Source organism: Balaenoptera acutorostrata, chromosome 10 (assembly GCF_949987535.1).
Source record: "Balaenoptera acutorostrata chromosome 10, mBalAcu1.1, whole genome shotgun sequence".
Lineage (NCBI taxonomy): Eukaryota > Metazoa > Chordata > Mammalia > Artiodactyla > Balaenopteridae > Balaenoptera > Balaenoptera acutorostrata.
The window spans coordinates 86900713-86922850 of NC_080073.1; the positions used below are offsets into that span (position 1 = coordinate 86900713).

The window sequence follows — 22138 nt, forward strand, 5'->3', positions numbered from 1 at the left end:
AGAGAGAATCCCCGAGGTGGGCAGAGCGCAAGAACTTGGCTGCTCCCAGCTGCGAAAACGACCCGTGTGGGTAAGAAGGTCGAGGGGACTGCGTGTCTCTTCATTCCTTTAATCCAGTTCACTGTCCCCTCTTCTAAAGCACTATCCTATGAAAAAGGCTGGGCATGTCTCATCTGTGTGTGTGCCTCTGTTCAATTAATTATTCAAGCGTTTCTCTGTTCCTAAAAAGTGCCTTTTCGCCCTTTCTTTCTTGGGGGCAGTATTGAGCTACTGAAAGCTATTGGTACTAAGAACCAAAAGGCCTGTCCTCAGGTCCTGATTCTGTTACTGAGCATTGGGTAGCCTGAAGGACATCACTTTTCCTCTCTGTGTCTCAGGTTCTCATCAGCAAAATGGGAGAGTCAGGACATTACCAAAGAGGTCCCTACATTTCTAAGTTTTAAGTTTCTAGCACTTAGCCACATATTTTCACATTGTATTTGTATAATGCTTAGATGGAGGGAAAACTCTTCCTACTTTTCTGACGTGTAGGTTAAGGACAAGGAAATAAATGGTGCCCTTTAAGATACTTAACTATAGAAGGCCAATGATTAAGAGGTAACGACTCATGAGACAAATATAAATAACCCACAGAAACTGTCCCTAGTAAAACAAAACAGAACAACTACAACAAAACATAGCAGGCTCTGGGGGAAAACTCTATCACAAGGTGTGTTGTTTATTTTAACCCAGTGTGAACGGCCTTCGCAGTGTGATTCTCTTGGTCCTCAATCATTAGCGCCAAACTGACTAACAGAAGAATTTGTATTTCATTTCCACGGCTCTGGCAGCGTCACCATGTTCTTACAAAGCCCTGAAATACTTTAACGTGGACAGAAAAGAGCCTCCAAGGAAAAACACAACTATGAAATAAGCAATTACATCAAAAGAAGTTGCATTTCTTTAGCTTACTCTCTTATGGCTACTGATCTCCTTTTAAGAAAATGAGGGCCTCCCTCTGCCCCTCTTGGTGCCTGGGGATACAATGTGGGCTTAGGAACAGGACTGAGCCAGTGTCCGCTGGCTGACAGCAGTGGACTCTGCAATGTACCTCCCAGAGCCCCCTCAGCTGTCGGTCCTCGTTGGGGGCTGCCTCAGCCCAAGATAAGTGCCTCGCCCAAGGTCACATCTGATTCTGGGGCAGCCTGTATCCAAGGACTGATCAACACAGGGGTATAAAGGCCCAGCCTCCTCGCCCCAGCTCAGGGACATTCCAGCAACAAAGCTCCCATCGGGTTGGCTGAGGTCTTCACTGTGACAGCCCCAGTTCAACTTGCCCTCTGTCCCATCCTGCTTTCTTCCTGCTCCCCCTCCAGAGATGGGATTCCAAGAGCACTTCCTAATAAACATCCTACATGCTAATCTCCATCTCTAACTTGGCTTCCCAGAAAACCCAACCTGCGATGGCAGTGAGTTTTCACAGATTACTTAGCTTCTCTGAGCTTCAATTTCCTCAGCTGTAAAATAGGGATAATGATACCTTCCCACGGCTGTTGTCAACACTGCAGGTGACAGTTTGTGGGTAAGTACCCAGTTGTGTGTCCAAGCACTTAGGGCAGTGCTTGGCAAGTTCCCTTCCATCTTCACCCCCTCACAGGCAAACCCAAGCACCTCAGTTTTGTTATATCTTTTCAAATTATAGTATCACATTAAATGTACATCTGGAATTTTGTTTACAGAATCTTTGGCCATGAAGGCTTTTTCCTCATATTAAAATTTTTACTGAGTAAAACACAGACCTGAAGAGACTACGGGCATACCTCATCGTATTACATTTCACAGATACTGCGTTTTTTTTACAAATTGAAGGTTTACAGCAATTCGCATGAAGCAAGTCTATTGGTGTCACTTTTTCAACAGCATTTGCTCACTTCATGTCTCTGTGTCACATTTTGGTAATCCTCACAATATTTCAAACCCTCCACCAGCAAAAAGATTACGACTCGCTGATGGCTCAGATGATGGTTAGCATTGTTTAGCAATAAAGTGTTTTTTATTTAAGATATGTACATTTTTTTGGACATAATGCTATTGCACTTAATAAACTACACTATAGTGTAAACATAACTTTTAAATGCACTGGGAAACCCCCAAATTCGTGTGACTCGCTTTATTGCAATATTCATTTTATTGCAGTGATCTGGAACCAAACCCGCAACAGCTCCGAGGTCTGCCAGTACTGATTTATTATTAAACATTAACATAAATAACAACAGGTCACAAGATTTAACACTGACCTATAATAAAGTACAGTAAATCCAGTGTTGTTGTGGTGAGGATTATTCTATAAAATCAATTGTACTAATCAATGAAGAACTACTCTATATTTTACAGGAACCAGCAACATTGAATTAGTATACCATGTACCTATCACTAAAACTACTTTGAATATGCTAATCTCCCGCTGATACGATATGATAAAAGCAAGTCTGGCTTTGCTTTCTACTCAGTGCCCTCCTGGCATCTAGTCTGTTGTAAATGCTCAATAAATATCAGTTGAATGAATGAGTGTGGTTAAGTTATAATGGATCCCCTTTAGAATATTGATGCTGATAGCTTTATTAACATCCATACAAACAGCCTAATCATGATGTTTTTACAATTTGCAGTTGTTATATTTAGAGATCTCTAATACAAAGATTCAATTCTTCCTCTTTTTTTTTTTTTTTTTTAAAAACAGGCTGCTATAACATCAGGAGTTTTTTTTTTTTTTGCACAGGTGGATCAACTGTTCTTAAAGGCATCCATTGTTTTAGTCATATGGTACTTTGTAGAAAACTAATCAAGAATTTCACACCTCTCAAAAAGAAAAGAAAAGGCAATTTACAAATTAGATGATTAATTTTCTAGTAGAACGAATAGCAGACATTGATTTTAACATTTCATACAAATTGCAAGGGAACAATTGAATGCTGATTTACATGTCAGCTGGGGAAAGGAGAAATCCGTGCATACATTTGAACACATCTGACAACGTAGATATTCATAACTACTTGAAAATGTTCTTTTGACTCAAAGAGAATTAGATTCTATAGCTCTTTTGATTATTTCTGGCACTGGTGAAAAGAAATTCAAGGATAACAAATTATTCTAAAAAGTTCAACTTTACCATGACACCTACACTGAGGATATTAACCCATAAGTTGCCTGCCAAGTAAAAATACCAAACAAATAGATACCTAGGTAATTCAGAAAACAAAGCACCTAAAAATTGTTTCTGTTGTACACACGTGTATAGCCTTTGATTATTACTGTTAGTAGAAATATTGAGAATTAATAGATTTTAAAATGCACACAAGAATATACCTAAAATGGACTGAACAGAGGTCAATAGAAAGGTGATGGTACCCAGAAACACAACTTTTATAGATCAGTGACTACTGCCAAGGCCACAAACCAAAGGAAGATTTTTTTTTTCATAGAAGATGCAATAATATCAACAGCGTACAATGTACTCAGAAAGAATTTGACTTCCTTTGTGACCCAAAGTAAAAAGGCATTTTTATCTGCCTTGTCTGTCTTAGGATTGTACTTCTTTTTCCCTTCCCTCAAGCACATTCCTAATAACAAATTGAACTTTAAAAGCTCTGGATAAAATGAATTAACCACTCACTTTAAGGGCTCAGGAGACAGTTTTGTGCCTGAAAGGTTGATTTGCATCAGAGCCAGAGAACTACTAAAAAACTGCTTGAAAGATGGAGGTACTTCTTTTCCTTTCCTGAAAAACAAAACATGAGAGTCTTACATGAAGTTAAACTTCCATCTCTGCACCCCACTTCCAAACTGACACAATTATTCATCGGTAAATTCAAAGACTGTGAAATAATCCACGAACTGGTTGTGTTTCAGTAGAAATTTAAAGGTAAAAAGAAACAAAATGTCTGAAAGTTAAATAAATTAATTCAGTGTACTTTCGAAAATGATGTAGGAGAGGTTAAGAAATGTCATTAAGTCTTTAAAACATTTTATTCCTATTCTTTGTAGCCAAAGAACTCATTGTGTTCCACCCCCTAGTTCTTCAGGAAACTCCATATTTGAATCTTTAAGAAATAATTCAAAGAAGATACATACTTCTCAACAACTTAAAGAGCCTTCCCACTGGGTGGCATCAGATTGTTAAGGATCACTACCTGTGTTTGGCTATGTTTTCAGATGCAGCAGGTCTCAGACGCAACGAGATTGTGACCAGATGTCAAGTCTGATTGGCAAGAAGCCTGCATGACAAATATCCTACTCGGCTCTTATATCCACACCACAGATCTAACTATTTCAGGCCAAATATTAGAATAAAGACAAAACTCCAAAAAGAAATGCTTATAACCTCCAAATACATCCCCTTGCTATTCCAGTGGGAAGTACATGAATCAAATCATACAACTCAATAAGAAGACAGAGTCAACACTGCACTATGAGGATTTAAGAAAAGATTCCAGAGTCAAAATTGGAATACGAATGCTTTGTTTGTTTTGTTCTATCTGATAGAATTGTTGGAAGGTTTGAGTAAGTACAGCATTTAGCCTGATACATTGTAAACACTTATTCAATGATAGTTATTCATATTCTGTGGAGGGAATCATAGACTCTCAGGGCAGAGGCCGTCCTAGGGGTCGAACTCAACCACATAACATTCAACAGTATTTTATGTACAGAGGTCTAGGAAACCTGTCAATATCTGAAAAAGGTTTTAAAACAGGACAATTTCAGGCTGAGAAGAAATACCTAAGCAACCAGAATATCTATTTAAGAGGATGAAAAATACACTTAAGAGGAAAGAGAATTCTGGTAGAATACATATTAGACGTTTCAAACAACTCTGGTCCCCCGACAGACGCTTGTATACTCAGGTTATTTTCTTTTTCTTTTTTTTTTTAATTGAATAACTGAAGTAAAGGTGAATTACAATGTTGTGTTAATTACTGCTGTATAGCGAAGTGACTCAGTTATACATATATATATACCTTCTTTTTCTGATGAGCAGACTTTGGCAGACTTCAGAAATGGAGTCTTGGCAACACGAATAAACTGAGGGTGGCTAGCAGCCAAAATCTCAGGAAAAACAAAAAAATTAACCTGCCTTGTATTCCCTGAAGTACAATGGGATGTGAGTGGAAGTGATGTGTGTGATTTCCAGAGACAAGTTTTACCATGATTCTTTCTCCTCTACTATGTGACTGTCAACGTACTAGAAAGAGGCTGCTCTGCCTCCCAGAGTGATGCGACTAACCCATAAGGGACATGTCACAAAATTGCTGTTGCTGAAGGCTGTGGAGAGGGTGGTGGGTTGGGGGGATCATTTGTTACTGGAACAACCTGACCTATCCTGACTGCTACACTTATGAAATTATCTGTGAACCAAAGTATGAATAGCCTGGCTAACAATCCACAAGTCAGTGTAAATGCAGCAATTTCTACATAATTACTAAGGGCTTTCTATGGTTATATCTAGGTAAGGTAGTGGGTACTAAACAGTTTAATCACAACCTCTCATTTGGAAGACAAGGAAATTTGTTAGCACAATTCCGCTCTATAAGCTTAATAGCTCTACTTAGGACCAGTCATCACAGAACTCACAGTATTATGAATTCAAAAGAGCTGATTAGATGAAAATCCTTATCGTCTATGATATCATTTCTAACCCAGTTCCTCAGTCTATTATAGCTCCACCAAAGCATGGCTTCATAAGCTGACTTCAAATACATGAGTGGTCTGGGTGGTCAAGTTAATACCCTCTAAGGCCTTTGAAATAAAGTATCTTAGAAAACTCTCAACTTCTCCCACCATTTAATCTCCTACATTTTACTCTCTCTGATCTTATCCTTTTGAGGTATATGTGGCATATTTTTGCTATTGTAGACATTTACATACTGTAGAAGTAATGGACCAAGAATACTTTAAAATATAGAATAACTCACTATGAGGTATAATTGTAGAATAAAGCATGCTGAATTGTGAATTTTCCAAACAAGTGACTGTTATCCCTTTGAATATGTAAAGTTTTCAAAAAGTTAACCAATAAAAAAGGAGGTATTTCTAATATTAAGCAATTCTCCATGTTATTAAAGAGCATATAATGACTAAAATATTGTTTACGACTTGTGGTAATAATTACAAATGGTAAGTGTTGAACTGTATTAATACACTAGATGGTTCCAGAATTCCACAGTTACATAACCCATGTACTTTTCATAATTTTTCTGCATTCTGCCATTCTAAGTTGCTGCTGTGTGTGAATACTTTGCTTCTAATCTACTGCCTGATTCTGCAAACAATTCTAAGTCGGGAAGGTACAAGTGAGGTACTTAGGCGGGCCCTCCACTTCTACAAATCAGAATGTATGAGCTCTGGGATGACGATTCTCTTTATCTCCCAGACACAGCTGATACTTAATTCAAAGTGCATTATTGAGAAACACCCACAGAAGTTTCTAAAAGGGTCTTTACCATATTAAGAGAGAATGCCTGTCCACATATGAGAAATAGTACATTATTACATCGTTCATATAGGCAGTCTGGAGTTATTGATAAGAACACTGTCCTGCAGGGAAAAAAGATATAATAAAAACTTGAACTTTCAAGGTCTAATATTCATAGCTAATGGTTTAGGACCATCTCCTTTCATGCACAACATTCACCCTTTATCACTCTGTTTTCATCTCACTACAACTTTCTCTGAGACAAAGACACTTCTAGATGATAATGATAGCAGGAATAAAACCATACCGGTGAGAAAAGACAGTTCTGGCGAGATTGAGCACAGCTAAATACTGAAGGCAGCCACGGAGAAGAGCTCCACAGACCTGGGAAAGAAACAAGGCTCTCTTATTTTCAAATATTTCTAGGACTCGGAGAATATTTTATTGGGAAGAAAGCCCATTGTTTCCCATCTAAATATGGGACCCCCATAATTGAGACCCCCCCCCGAGCAATATAAAAAAATATTACCATGTCCAGGGAACATTCTGTATTGGACAAATCCAGATGAGCAATGGCATTTGGCTGGGCCAAAAAACTGTACATGGACTTGAATAAAAAGCAAAAACCAAATGTTAGGATCCAGAAACAGACACGCACACGCTCGCACGCGCACACACGATGTTAATATTTTAAAATCAAGTTGCCCAAATCCACTGAGGATCATCCTCTACTCTTCCCAAGAGGATGGCAGAATTTTCTGTCATTCCATTACCTTCCCTGAGAGCAAAATTCCAAAGAATATTTTAAAGTATGTTTACGTTTAAAAAAGGCCCAATGGAGTCTTGGCTACCAAACCCCCTTTTTGTTACACATGACTTAGTTTTCCTGATTAGCTCCATTTTTATTATACAATTTGGAACAGTGCTAATTAATTTTAACTGCTGAGATTGAAATACCACCTGAATTGCAGCCACCCTATCAAAATGCTAATCACTTTTGAAAGTGTTTAAGGAGCCACTAATTTGAATTTGAACCACAGGATGGTGGTCTCGGGCTGTACTCTCTTCAGTTCAAGAAAATAATTTTTCTATCCTTAGTTACTTCCAAAATCTAACAAGGGCCTGACAGTACTATTAAGCTTTTTTTTTTTTTCTTAATCTCACTTATAACTAAGACCCTTCAGTTTCTAGAGTGTCACAATGCCTAAACTATACCCTCATCCCCGTGCAAGGCTATCAAAACAATAAAATTAATAACTCTCTGTTATTCTCTAATAGCCCTGTGTGAGTAGTAACTGCCAGCATCCACCAATAGCACACCAAATCCAAGCTCCTGCCACCAAGCAAATAGCTAAATTCTGCTTTGCTTCACTGGATGCCACGAGATACTTGAAAAAACAAACAAGCTTACATTGAGATGTCCTAGTCCTTGGCAAAGACTCATAAGTGTAGCAGCTTAGCTATAGATGCTTGAGAAAACTCCTCTCGACCAAGGAATTCAGAATAGCAAAAGACAGGCCTATAAATATTTTAGAATGACCAGACATACAATGTACTGTATTATGAAAAGTTCTGATCCAGAAAAATAATCTTGTTCTGACTTAATGAAGATCTGATTCTCTGTCTTTGCCTGGCACTGTGATTTTACTCCTGGCCACCAGCTGGGGAAGTTCTAATCACCCTCAAGCGGTGACAAGACCCTACCTGGCCAACACTTCTCCAGCAGCCCCTGCTAGGCTGCTCTCCCAGAAAGCACAGGGCCAGGTAAGCCCCTCCCTGCACCTGCTGAATGGCTCTCAGAACCTCAGCCTCTCAGGGCTAGAAGCCCACCGTCACTCGGCTTCATCATTCCACTTGCCCTTCCCCAGAGGCAAGCTGGGACAGGACTCCTGGCTGGCTACTTTGCTGTCTTGGGTGACTATCAATGGCCCTATGTTAGCAGCCTTCTTGTTTAATCTGCAGGCTGTTCTTTTACCTTTCTCTCTATTCTGCTAGTTTGTCACTGTAATGTTTTGGTGGTTTCACATCGGAATCCTTGTTTCATCTTGGGAGGGAGCAGATTTATGAATCCTCAGTGAAAGTGACAGCTACAATTGGACAACACACTGAAAAAGTCATGGTACACCAGGAAGCAAGTATTAATATTATGTAAATGAGTTCAAGTGTAAGGGAGAGGAAAATAACTACAAAAAGGGCTGTGGCAACATTCCCTGTCTTACAGGGAAAAGGAAAACAGAAGAGAAATGAGAATACATGTCACAGTGTTTTTCACTCCCATAAAGCAATGGAATGTAAATTAAGGTCCTTTGAAGAGGTCCATGTGCTGTGGGTCCCACCCCATTGGTAAGGGAGCATTTCTTCTAAATTCTATCCTGTGACTAGAGGGCACTATTCACCCCATCTGGCAATGAGATCATACCTAATTCACTGTATCAATAAGATCTGCCAAACATTTATATTACTGATTCAGCTGCATGAAAAATCTTGTTGTAGTTGAGGGGAAACATTTTGCCTTCACACTCAAACTTTCAAGAGTGGCCCCAGCTGACTCCTAACCCTCCCCCCCCCCCCCACTGTAATCATGGAATATGGGACTGAAGTTCATCCCAATATCCCCTTTCCATCACAAACTATTTTTTTAAAAAGCCACCAGTCTTCTTAACAATATTATTTAATGATGAAATAATTCATTTTACGTTTCCAGTCTTTCTTATCAGGCAATTTTAACAGGTGCAATAATGTTTTGAAGTGGAGAAAAAAATTCCTTCAGAATAAGTATTTCCAAAAAGAATTTAAACTTCAACAATCTTAAGTGAGGGGGGAATAAAATCTCTAGAATAGGCTACATTTAGTAAAGGAAGGCTCTGGAACATTTCTCTAAAACTCTTCATAAGCTCATGACTAAATGATTTGAAGGTGTCATGATAAAGGGAGATGTGGGGAAATATGTTTCGAAATTATTCCAGGGTTAGTAAGTACAGCTTCTTTGAAGATGGCAGTAAGGAAAAGAAAACCTACCGAGAGGTCATCTCCGCGAAGGATGTTCCCTGAGAGGTCCAGATGGATAAGAGTGGTGGCGGTCAACAGGTTGGCACTGAGTGACTGAGAAAGGCTATTCACCCCTGCAACATTGATGAGATCCAGGCTCAGTTTCCACTCCAGGAACCAAAGTGAGGTTTGTGAGTTTCTTTAAATGGTCTAGCAGCCCCATCAACTTGCAGGACTGAGGTTAACCATAAGCCCTGTCCCCAAAAGGCAGCTCTAGGATGGTCTTTTGACATCTTCTCAGGAAGAACAGGTTAGTCACAGACACGACCAACTCACCGAGTAGGAGAAAGAAACAGAATCAACTTCATTTTGTTCTACTTCTAATGATGTGGAGGGAAAGGATTTTACTTTGAAGTCTTAAAATGATGCAAGCAGTCTAACTGATCATTTTCGTCCTTCTCTTAATCCTGCCAGGTGACTCTTGCCTTAATGTACAGTATTGAAAGGATGCAGATGCAAATTCAGATACTTTAGGCTACTGAAAGTACTTGGAAGTTAATACAGGAATGTACTGCTCTACTTAACATATTATACTCAAGGCAAAATTTAGATTGAAATGGACTTTACAAAGAGCTAATGACCTGTACACAATGGAAGAAGCAATCAAAAGGAAAAACTGATAATTAACACTCTACACATTATTTATATACATAACATAAATGGTTCAAGTTAAAGTCAACTGAAATAAACTGATAATACCACCTCAAAAAACAAAGAATGAACACATGAGGAGGGTAAGATTATTCTGTGGAGAGAGAGGTATGGTCTACTATCTGTGGGTAACAGGAATTGCAACAGGCCTGTTAGTCAGGAACTTGTGGTGGGTAGATTTTCATCAGGCCACTTCAAAATGGGAGCCCAGAAGAGGCTGGTCCCTCCCTGGGATTCAAAGAGGTCAATACACACAATTATCACTGATGATTATTCTTCAGATAACTGGGATATGGATACTGCAAAGCTCTTCATGTTTCTACTGAAAGTCCATGGTTCTAAATCGTATATTTTGGAAATATGGCTATTTCTAAGGTGGGTATACTTTCATAAATCATTCTGTTTTTCTTGTTTTTCAGTAAAGTTCTTCTTGAAAATCCCAGCCTATCTTAACCACCCAAAAGGGAAACAGGGAATGGGGTTTTTGTCTGTACATGGACAGAGCCTTCATCAGGATAAGGGGCGAGGGTCAGGCCAGAACTGGTCACGGCTGCAGAACCCAAGGAGGCACTCCAAGAAAAAGAAAAAAAGCTGAGGGTTACAACTACCACCCCACACTGGAGCAGTTTGGTGCATGGCACTCATGGAGGGGTTACTACCTCATCCTTCAGCTTTGGCGGGTTACAGAGAACCAACTCCAGTGTGTGTCCAATAAAGGCTACTGAGCCATTTCTTGATGGTGAGTGTGCATTTGGGTTTGTAGAGAGAAGACTCAGAGGCAGAGAGGGGAAAATGTTTTACTTAAGTACGTGGAAGAATTTCTTGGCCATCAAGTCAACATTTATTAAGTGCTCGTAACATGTTTATCAAATGCTGGGGATTTGGGAGATATGTGTAAATAAGACCCATTCTTTGCCCTCAAAAAGTTCAAAGACCACCACGAAAGAAGCTAAATAAATTCCAGGATGAAAATCCAGTGTTACACGAGGAATATTTATTCAATACAACAGATCTTTATTTAAGGCCTACTGTATACCAGGCATGGGCTTCTGAGACCCAGGGGATACTCTTTTACCCTCTCAAAGCCAGTCCAGTGGGAGACCCAGACAGTTGAATAATCATAATCTAGTGAGGTCAATACTATCAAAGAGGTAAGAGACAAGAGCTTTGCAGTGAAGGAGGTGGAGATTTGATTAACTGTGTTAGATAAAAGGAACTTGCAACGGCCCATAGAAAAGGTTAATTTCTGGAGGCAACTTCTATGATTGTTTAAATGACCAACTTCCTTCAGTTTGTCCTGTTATTGGTAGTATCAATGTATTTTGAAATGGAATAATTGAGTCCAAAACCTGTGGAAAATATCAGACTCTCATCAAGAAAATCATTTGTAAAATTATGTCCTTAGTGCGGTATAACAAAACTCAATAAATAAATTCCGAAATTAGAAGGTGAAATTAGTCTTGACAGCAAAACGCTCCTTGACAAGCGTGGGTGCTTGGCAGTTGCCCAACATCTGAATAGAACTGGGAGAGAATCAGGTTATCAGCTCAGCTTCAAGCTACTGAAACAGAATGAAGGATTTCCTCCCCCACCTCTGGAGCCTACATCCACATGAGGCCTGTGTTAATAACACACTAATAGCAGGAAATGACAAAAATATAGGATGGAAAAAATCAGGGCTCTTCCAACCCAAACTGTGCACAGATTTTCATGTTATCCTCGATTCTGGCTGTCAAGTCATTTTGACCATTCTTCATATTTATTATTGGAGTGTTTACAGCTGGATAAAGGTGGTACCAGATGGCCCTGCATTGACATAATCTGGCAACCAGCAGGACATTTACTAGAAATCCAGAAAACTATCACTTAGCTAACATCTGAGGAAGAGAAAGGATATTTGGAGACAGTGTGGGTGTCATGGGCAGATTAAAAAAAAAAATCTGTCTTGAATTATGAGCCATGAATATAAATGTTTTCATAGAACGAAAATATAAATGTGAGTCAAATTCAGCAAAGGCTTAAAACTGCAATTTAATCTGAGTTATTCTGAACCTGCAAAACCTTTCAGATCCTTTGTGACAGTCTGCAAGAGTACTGAAAACCTTTAAGAAATCACTTTTTTTAAAAAACAACATTTCAAGATATACATCTTAGGAAGGGCAACTTAAAATTCTTTGGGTCACATGTTATAAAACAATATTAATTCTCAAACACATTTTATTGCAGAGAAGAGATAAAGGTGTTGATCTTTATTTGTGAAGGGTATAGGGCATGTGGGGCTGTCCTGATTCACAAGGAAGCTGAGGAACCCAGCTCTGCCTAGGGAATCTGCCCACTCTCATCACACTGGGAGGGACAGGGCATCAGCGAGTGGGTAGCACTCAGGTGCCTCAGAACCCAAACCTGCCCTCAGAAGGATCAATGATCATAACATCCCTCTATCTGTCTTATAGTAATGAACAAATAAGTTAAATAAATATAATCAAGTTTAAAAACAAAAAGCAAAAAAACCTCTACCTAAAAAAAGAGTTAGACTTATGAAGCACATAATAAATGATTGACATTTTAATGTGTGGAGAATTCAAATGAATAAAGAAAAAATTGACACTGTAAACAGAAGAGTAACAGAGGAGGGGGACTAGCAATTTCCTCCAAAAGAAATACAAGTGACTAAGGAACAAGGCGGGAAAAGCTACGTAAACAATAACTGAAGAAACTAAAATTAAAATATCAGAACACTTTTGTTCATACGCTTGATAAGCAATTAAAAAAGAGAACAATATCCACTGATAGTGAGAGTGTAAAGAGGGTTATATGAAATACTTGGAGGACAACTCAACAATAAATATCAGAAAAAGCTTTTAAAAATGTTTGCAAACTCTGATCTAGCAATTCTACTTACAGGAATTTATCCTAAAGAAGAAATTAACACATGACCATTAACTAGATATAGAAGTCATTTTAGTGTTCTTTGCACTACTGAAGAATTTTAAATGATCTAAATGTACGACAGATCATTTAAATAAATTAGGGAACATTTTGCATACGCTGAACTATGGCATAGCCTTTGAAAGTGGACCAAGTATTTACTGACATAAATGATCACGATTTACTACAGGGGGCAGGGGAGGAAGCTTATGAGATAGTAAGCACAGTATAATCGCATATATGCATGTGAGTGTTTTTTGTAGGTATGTATATAAATAAACTATGTACAGGCAGAAAACAGTGTGGAAGGATGGGTACCAAGTTGTCAACAGTGACAGTCTTGTAATGGCTTGGTACTGGCATTACAAGTAATTTTTGCTTTCTCGTTTATACTTTTCAGTATCTTCTAAATCTTTACCATAAATATGTAATGCATTGATAATCATCAGAAAAAAAGGTTTTTATGAAACTAATTTGCTGAGGTAGAACAGTGATAACAAAAAGGGACTACACACACTTAGCTTTAAGATCTGTAGATGGCTTCAGGCATCAAGACAGAAAACACTGGCTCCCGGGGAAATGTTTCCCTTTGGAAAGTTCCTTTTATGCCTTCATCTTAAACATGTGGGTACAAGTGTGTGCACATAAAATCATGGAACGTACGGAACCAACCCCAATTTCAAATCACTCAGTGTAACTGTATGGTCAGGATAAAGTATGACTAGATGGATAGAAAACCATTCCGGGACCACTTTGCTTCACCCACTCATCCACGACACATTTAGTGAGAACTTGCAGTGTGTTGGGTGCCAGGGACATGGCAATGAATGAGGCAAAGCCCTTACCATCCAGAACCTCCCAGGCTAGGACACAACCAAAATACAATGGGAGATGCACTAAAATTGAGGAATTTACAAATTCCTGTGCTGTGGAACACAGAGAAGGGAACATCTAGTCCCACAGGGTGTGGTGAGAGGAGGTCGTCTGAGAGGCTTCAAAGAGAAAATGAGATAGAAACTGAATCTTCCAGGAGGAGCAGTCATTCACCAGATTTGTAGGTGTGACACTGCGGTTGTCCCAGGCGAAATGAAAGCATATAAAAACATACAACAGAGGGAAGGAAGGAAGGGAGGGAGAGAGGGGAGGAGGGAGGGAGGGAGGAAGGAGAGGAGGAGGAGAGGGAGAGGGAGGAGAGGGAGAGGGAGGAGAGGGAGAGGGAGGAGAGGGGAGAAGGAAGAGGAAGAAGATGATGGCGGCAGGAATAGCACGGCCCTTTGTGCCAAAAACTGCACTGTATGCCTATTAACGCATTTAATCCTACCGCCTCTGATGAAGCAGATGCTCCTATTTCCATATTACAGATGAGGTAGGTAAAACCAAGAGATTGTAAAAGCATATTTATAGTAAGCAAAAAAGTTAGGATTCAAACCTAGGCAATCTGCAAGAGAACCGGCAATCGCTACACATACTGCCCTCAAAAGATAGTGATATAGTTAAGGAATGGGAAATTATCCAATTCAAGAAACTTCCACTAAACACCCACAATGGTCCAGGCACTATGCCAGGTGCTGGAGATACGGAGACGAGAGATACAGAGGCTGCACGGAGAGCCCCCTTCGAGTAGGGAAGACACCACATGTATACCATAATGTTAGGTATGATCTAGAAGTGACACAAAGGAAAGAGAAATTGATTCTGTTGAGGCCTCAGGAATAAGGAAGACGTCTCAGAAGAGATGATCACAGATGAGGGTTTTATAAAATAAACTGAGGCTCTCCAAGAATATTTGCAGATGTGTGAGATAAGAGAAAATATATATGGGTCTCTGTCTCCCATGCCCGTTCCTAGCAGAGAGCTCCTCAAACCCTTGTAATTTCCTAGGTGATAAGAGCACTAGAAACATCCCTTGTTCTGATATTTGTCTTTGACCCTGACACTGACCCAGGTCTCCTTAAACTCCTGTAAATTCTTAAGTGGTAAGAGCATTAGGAGCATCTTTTGTTCTAATGAGGTAACCCTGGTGGGCTCCTGGATGGGGGCTGGTCACCAGGAAGACCAAGCCATGCTGAGAAGCCCCACCCCCACCCAGCAACACTTCTGCAGAAAAGGGAGAGGGCCTGGAAATGCAGTTAATAACTGACCATGCCTACGTGATGCAGCCTCCATGAACATCCCAATGGTATGGGTTCTGGAGAGCTTCCAGGTTGATGGACACATCCACACCAGCAGAGTGACACACCCCGACTCCACAGGAACAGAAGCTCCCGGGGTCAGGAACCCCCCCAGACCTCACCCTAAATATCTCTTCATCTGGCTGTTCATCTGTATCCTTGATGATACCCTTTAATAAACTAGTAAACGTAAGTAAGTGTTTCCCTGAGTTCTGTGGACCACTCTAGCAAATTAATCAAACTCAAGGAGGGGGGTCTTTGGAACCTCTGATAACCTGGGCGTGTGAATTGGTATCTAAAGGCGGTCGGGGGGCATGGCAGTTTTGTGGGACTGAGCCCTTAACCTGTAGGATCTCGTGCCATCTCCAGGTAGATACTGAGCTGAATTGTAGGACACCCAGGTGGTGTCACAGAGAATTGCCTGTTGTGAGGGAAAAACTTCCACACATCTGGTGACCAGAGGTGTCAGAAGTGAGACGTTTTGTGTGAGTAGTAAAAGGAGGTGCACAGGAAAGAGAAACACAGAAGGAAGGCAAGAATGGAGGTTTTCCCTATACAAGATGAAAGAAAAGCTTTTCAAGCAGTATACGACGCGTGTACAAAGGCATGGCGTATGCAGGGAAATTTTAATTATTACTGTGACGGTGCTGATGTAGCAAAATAAGAAAACTGAAAAACTGAGAGGATGGTGAGTGGAGTCAGGAAAGAACCTGGGGAAGGAAAGGCAATTTCCAGGACAGGAAATAGAGCAGGTAGAGCTACAGCGGTGACTGGGACTGGGCAGTTAGGCCCAACTGTTTTCTGTGCAGCAGACAGTCCATCTGGAGGGGAAGGGGGAACTGGGAAGTGGGGGTGGCTGATGTCTTTCCAAGGATGAACCAAGAAAAACACAACCAGTGGTGACCATTTTGTCATGTACAGAAATATCGAATCACTATCTTACGCACTTGGACCTAACAGAGTGTTGTAGGTCAATTATACTTCAATAAAAACAACAAAACATTGCTAAATCAAAAACAAAAACAACAACAGCAAAACACAACCAGCTACCTCTAGGAATGTGAGGCAGGAGGCAGCCAGGTGAGCGTGCCCTGACTCAAAGTTTAAAAAGTTGGAGACCACAGGTATACTTGAAAATTATTCCCTACTCTGAAAGCATTTCACTTTAGAACACCAGAAGTCCAATCAGATAACTTCTTTATCTTAAAACTGCCAGAGTACTATAATACACATACAGCTGACCCCTGAACAACGCAGGGATTAATCTGCGTGTAACTAATCGTCAGCTCTCTGTATACACGGTTCCTCCATTTCCGCAGATTTAACCAACAGTGGACCGTGTACTACTGTAGTATTTACTGTTGAAAAATATATGCATGTAAGTGGACCCGGGAAGTTCAAAGCACATTGTTCAAGGGTCAACTACATTTTTAAATGCAGATACACAACGAGTAATAATTCTAACTATGTAAGGTACCATGGAGCAGCAGAAATATTATAGACACACAGTTAAGTAAATAAGATATACTGTACCTTTAGGTGACAATGAGGTTTTAGATAAATTTAAATGCTTTAATCCCTTTGGGAGTTTGGCAAACTGAATACTTAAAGACGACACACCTGAGAAAGAAAGGGAAAATGGGGATTGTTAGAATTTTTAAGTTGTCAGGATTGCATTTGTTTTACAATGCCTGAAAATTAACTTTGATTCCAATTTAAGTGAGCATTTTTTCTTTCTAATGTTAGACACTGTTTTCTAATCATCTACCATCATGGCTCCTTTACTTTCAGTCCTACCTATAGGGTAAGAGAAAAGCACAATTATCAAAACTTTACCATTAGAGATGTTTTTCTTTGGACCAAGTATTATCCTCTCCTCATAGTGCTATTTCAAATGCAAATAGTCTTGGGAAGAGTTATATAATTTCGACCCTTTTCTTTTTAACCTGTGTCTTAATGAGCTGATCACTCTTCTGGGTGAGCGGATGCATGCTATTTAATTATTGTCAAGAAAAACAATGTGATATTAACTATTCAGATAACAGCTTCACTTTAAGCAGATGGATTCCAATATTTAATTGGCTTATGGCTAACAACCTCAGACAAAGCAACAGAGCATGTTTTAAACTACCTTTAACCTACGTTTGGTAACATAAAATTAATCCCAAGGAATTTACAGTAATAAAAATCAGGTGGTCTCTAAATTTAATGGCCAGAGTAGGCTACTGTGAAAACCAGCTCACTCACCCAAGGACTGTAATGAATGTAGACTTTTCTGGGAGGAAATAAGTAATAGATGAATGTATGCTCTTCCTACAGGTCCTTCAACCAACCTCCTGCTGTATCTAAGTTATCACCTTCCCAGGGGGCATGTTTTGGGAAGAATCCTAAAACAGTATTAACTGTATGGTCCCACAGACTGATTCTCAAACTCCAGGCACCAATAAGGAACAACCGTGCTGGCTGCTGTCCTATCACATAACCTCAAATTATATATAAATTTTATCAATTAATATGTACTACTCTAGAAATAACCTAAACGTCATTCAGCTTGACGAAGCTTCTAGATGGGCATTTCCCCAAGGACGGTAGGGTACTGGGAGACCCTACCTATCTCCCACAGCATTTCCCAAATAAGTTTGACAATCACTGGATTAAATAACGTTAAACAGGTTTTTTAATTAAAAATATTTCTAGAGATTTGAAAATGTTAATCCATAATGTTAATTGCAGAGAGGCAATAGGCCTGATATTTAGTCAATACATTCTTGTAAAATGTATTGGGGTGGGAGGGGAGAGAGGAAAAAGATAGAGAAATTTTGAAATTTTGATTAATACAAAAGTCAAAAAAAGAGAGAGGAAAAGGGAACAAAAAAAAGTGATAAAGAGAAAACAGATATATAGTGGATTGTCACACAAATAAATCAATAATTACATTAAATATAAATGTACTAAGTATTCAGACTAAAACTTAAAGATGGATTAGCTAAACAATAACATCAGATGGTTTCGAGAGACACACTTAGAAATGCATGTATTCCAAAGTGAACCTAAAAGCATGGAAAAAGATATATGCTGCAAATCTAACCAAAAGAAAGCTGGTTTATCTGTAATAATATAAAACACGTTAGATTTTAAGAAGTACTACTAGGGATAAATGAGATATTTCTTTAATGAAGAAGATGTAATAGTTTTAAATCTGCACAATCTGAATATCATAGTCTCAAAATATATAAAGTAAATCTAATGGCAAAAAAAGAAAATACATGTATTTTTATACATATATATGTGTGTATACACACACACACACATACACACTCAATAGTGGGAGATTTTTAAACACATCTCTGTCAGTAGCTGATAAATGGACAAAAAAAGCTATAAAATATACAAGATATCAAGAGCATAATGAAAAAACTCTATTTGATATATTTAAAACACTGCACCTAATAACTACAGAATATATTTCTTCAAAGTACACAAGGAAAATTTACCAAAAGTGACCATCTACTGAGTCATAAAGCAAGTCTCAACAAACAGTATATTCCTTAACTTCTGTGAAATCATACAGAGTATATTTTCAAACTATTAGTACGTTTTCTAACTGCTACCATTACTATGGAATTAAGATAGGAATTATAAAAAAAATTACAATTAGAAAATTATAGAAATTATAGAAAATTATAGAAAAATTATAGAAAATCCCCCAATAATTAGAACTTAAGCAATATATTCCTACATAACAAATGAGTCCAAGAAAAAAAATCACAATGGAAATCTTTTAAAAATTTTTATTTAAATTTTAAAAATTATGACATCAAATTTTGGGGATATAACTCAAGCCCTCCGTGAAGTCTACACTCCTAAATACATATGTGAATAAAGAAGAAAAGCTGGAAACTAATTATCTAAGTATCCATCTCAAGATGTGTTTAAAAAAAAAAAAAAAAAAGCAAATTAATCCCCACTCCATCCCTATAAACAGAAGGAAAGAAATAACAGAGAGAAGACATCATTAAACAGAAAGCAGTCATAAAATAAGTAAATTTACCAAAGCTTGTTCTTCAAAAAAAAACCAATAAAGTTAATAAATCCCAGCAAGACTTTAAAAAAGAGAAAGAAAAGGATCAAATTATATAAATCAGAAATGAAAACAGAATGCCAGTAGAGATCCTGCAGACACTACAAATAGACCTGAAGGGTATAAAAAAATCTACAGATCAAAAAATGTATCATTTTAGAAGAAATTCCACATGAAAAATACAACTTAGCAAAATTTACATAAGAAGAAATAATCTCCTCTATTTAAGAAAATAATAAATCTAGTATTAAAAACCTCTCAACAAAGAAAAGCAAAAGAAGACAAATATAAAAGAGTATGTATTATATAATTCTATAGTGGTGAGGTTCCAGAATAAATAAAGCTAATCTATCATAACAGAAGTCAGAATAGTAGTTATCTTTTCCGGGTGGTGGAGGGGAAGGGTGGGGCAAAACAAAAGAGAAGCTTGTGCAGTGCTGGTAAAGTCCTATTTCTTGATCCTTGTAGAGGTTGCATGAGAGCATCCTCTTTGTAAAAATTCATTAAGATGTAAACTTGGGATTCACAAACTTTTATCAATGTACATTATACTTCAATGAAAAAAGTTACTTCAGAAAATTAGGTACGGAAGATAACAGAGGAGAAAATCTAGATGTCTGTGGGTGGCAATGACTTTTTAGATACAACAGCAAAGGCACAGTCGATGAGAGAAATCATTGATAAGCTGGACTTCATTAAAATTAAAAAGTTCTGTTGGTTACCAAGGAGGGGGAAGGATAAATTGGGAGATTGGGATTGACATATACACATGACTATATATAAAATAGATAATTAATAAGAACCTACTGTATGGCACAGGAAACTCTACTCAACACTCTATAATGTCCTATATGGGAAAAGAATCTAAAAAAGAGTGGCTATATATATATGTATAACTGATTCACTTTGCTGTACAGCAGAAACTAACACAACATTGTAAATCAACTATACTCCAATAAAAATTAATTTTAAAAAATCAAAAAGTTCTGCTCTGCAAAAGACAATGTCAAGAGAATAAGAAGACAAGCCACAGACTGAGAGGAAATCTTTGCAAAAGGCACAACTGATAAAAGACTGTTATTCAAAATATACAAGAACTCTTTTTTTTTTTTTTTAATTTATTTATTTAATTAATTTATTTATTTATTTTTGGCTGTGCTGGGTCTTCGGTTCGTGCGAGGGCTTTCTCTAGTTGCGGCAAGTGGGGGCCACTCTTCATCGCGGTGCGGGGACCGCTCTTCATCGCGGTGCGCGGGCCTCTCACTATCGCGGCCCCTCCCGTTGCGGGGCACAGGCTCCAGACGCGCAGGCTCAGCAGCTGTGGCTCACGGGCCCAGCCGCTCCGTGGCATGTGGGATCTTCCCAGACCAGGGCTCGAACCCGTGTCTCCTGCATTAGCAGGCAGATTCTCAACCACTGCGCCACCAGGGAAGCCCTACAAGAACTCTTAAAACTCCACAGTAAGAAAATAAACAACCTAATCAAAAAATGAGCCAAAGACCTTAATAGATATCTCACCAAAGAAGATATACAGGTGGCAAATAAGCATATGAAAAGATGCTCTACATCATATGTCATCAGGGAAATGCAAATTAAAACAACAATGAGATACTACTACACGCCTATTAGGATGGCCAAAATCTGGAACACTGACAACATCAAATGTTCCAGGATGTGGAGCAAGAGGAACACTCACTCATTGCTGGTGGGAATGCAAAATGGTACAGCTGCTTTGGAAGACAGTTTGGTGATTCCTTATAAAACTCAACTTATTATTACCATGTAATTCAGCAATCACACACCTTGGTATTTACCCATAGTAGTTGAAAACTACACGAAATTCTGGAAAAGGCGAAACGTTGGAGACAGTAGAAAGACCAGTGATTGCCAGGGGTTGGGCATGGGGGTGCATGGGGAGGAAGGATAAACAGGTAGAACACAGAATTTTTCAGGCAGTGAAAATACTCTGCATGATACTATAATGAGGGATGCATGTCATTATACATTTGTCCAAACCCATTCAACACCAAGAGTGAACCCTAATGAAAACTATGGACTTTGGGTGATTACGATGCATTAATGGAGGGTCATCAATCGTAACAAATGTCTTAACTCTGCTGATGGATGTTGATAACGAGGGAGGCTATGCCTATGTGGGCCCAGGGAATATATGAAATCTCTCTACATTTCTCTCAATTGTGCTGTGAACCTAAAACTACTCTAAAAAAGTTAAGTCTTTTAAAAAAATTAGGTATGGAAGAGGAAAGGACACCAGATTCTTACTTTAAATATTGACAAGAGTTATCATGGACTACTCATGACCAATTCTTTCACGTATTTTTTCACTCAGCAAAGTATATGCTACAACAATGTTTTAAAATGTATATATATACCCCCAAATCATGCTGAAAATATCTGTTAGATCAAAATTAAACTTCAAATTTGTTTCACTCAGGTTGACTTGAGTTGTTTTGCTTTGTTCTTTGAGAAAATGATAATTTCTAAACTTTCAATATTTTCTTTTCTGTCAGACACACCTGGAACACTACATAAAACTGTAAATGCCTACAACAAAATGCAAGGCCAGAATGGAACAATTATTTTACACTACTGGTGACACCCACCCATCTGTTCATTCCTTAATCGTAAACTTTCTTTTAAAAAGGAAGGTAGGGCTTCCCTGGTGGCGCAGTGGTTGAGAGTCTGCCTGCCAATGCAGGGGACGCGGGTTCGAGCCCTGGTCTGGGAGGATCCCACGTGCCGCGGAGCGGCTGGGCCCGTGAGCCACAATTACTGAGCCTGCGCGTC

At 38.8% G+C, this 22138-nt stretch overlaps 1 protein-coding gene across 9 annotated transcripts in view; it reads right to left on the reverse strand.

Annotated features, from left to right (window-relative positions):
- CARMIL1 (capping protein regulator and myosin 1 linker 1) overlaps window positions 1-22138 on the reverse strand; it is a 316754-nt gene that overhangs the window by 115856 nt on the left and 178760 nt on the right. For all 9 annotated transcript variants that reach the window (XM_057554259.1, XM_057554263.1, XM_057554262.1 and 6 more), the window contains 5 exons: window positions 16783-16869; window positions 9470-9573; window positions 6981-7058; window positions 6759-6835; window positions 3653-3757 (listed from right to left, as the gene is read on the reverse strand). In XM_057554259.1, the coding sequence (XP_057410242.1) occupies window positions 3653-3757; window positions 6759-6835; window positions 6981-7058; window positions 9470-9573; window positions 16783-16869 (451 nt within the window). The remainder of the gene's footprint in view (window positions 1-3652; window positions 3758-6758; window positions 6836-6980; window positions 7059-9469; window positions 9574-16782; window positions 16870-22138) is intronic.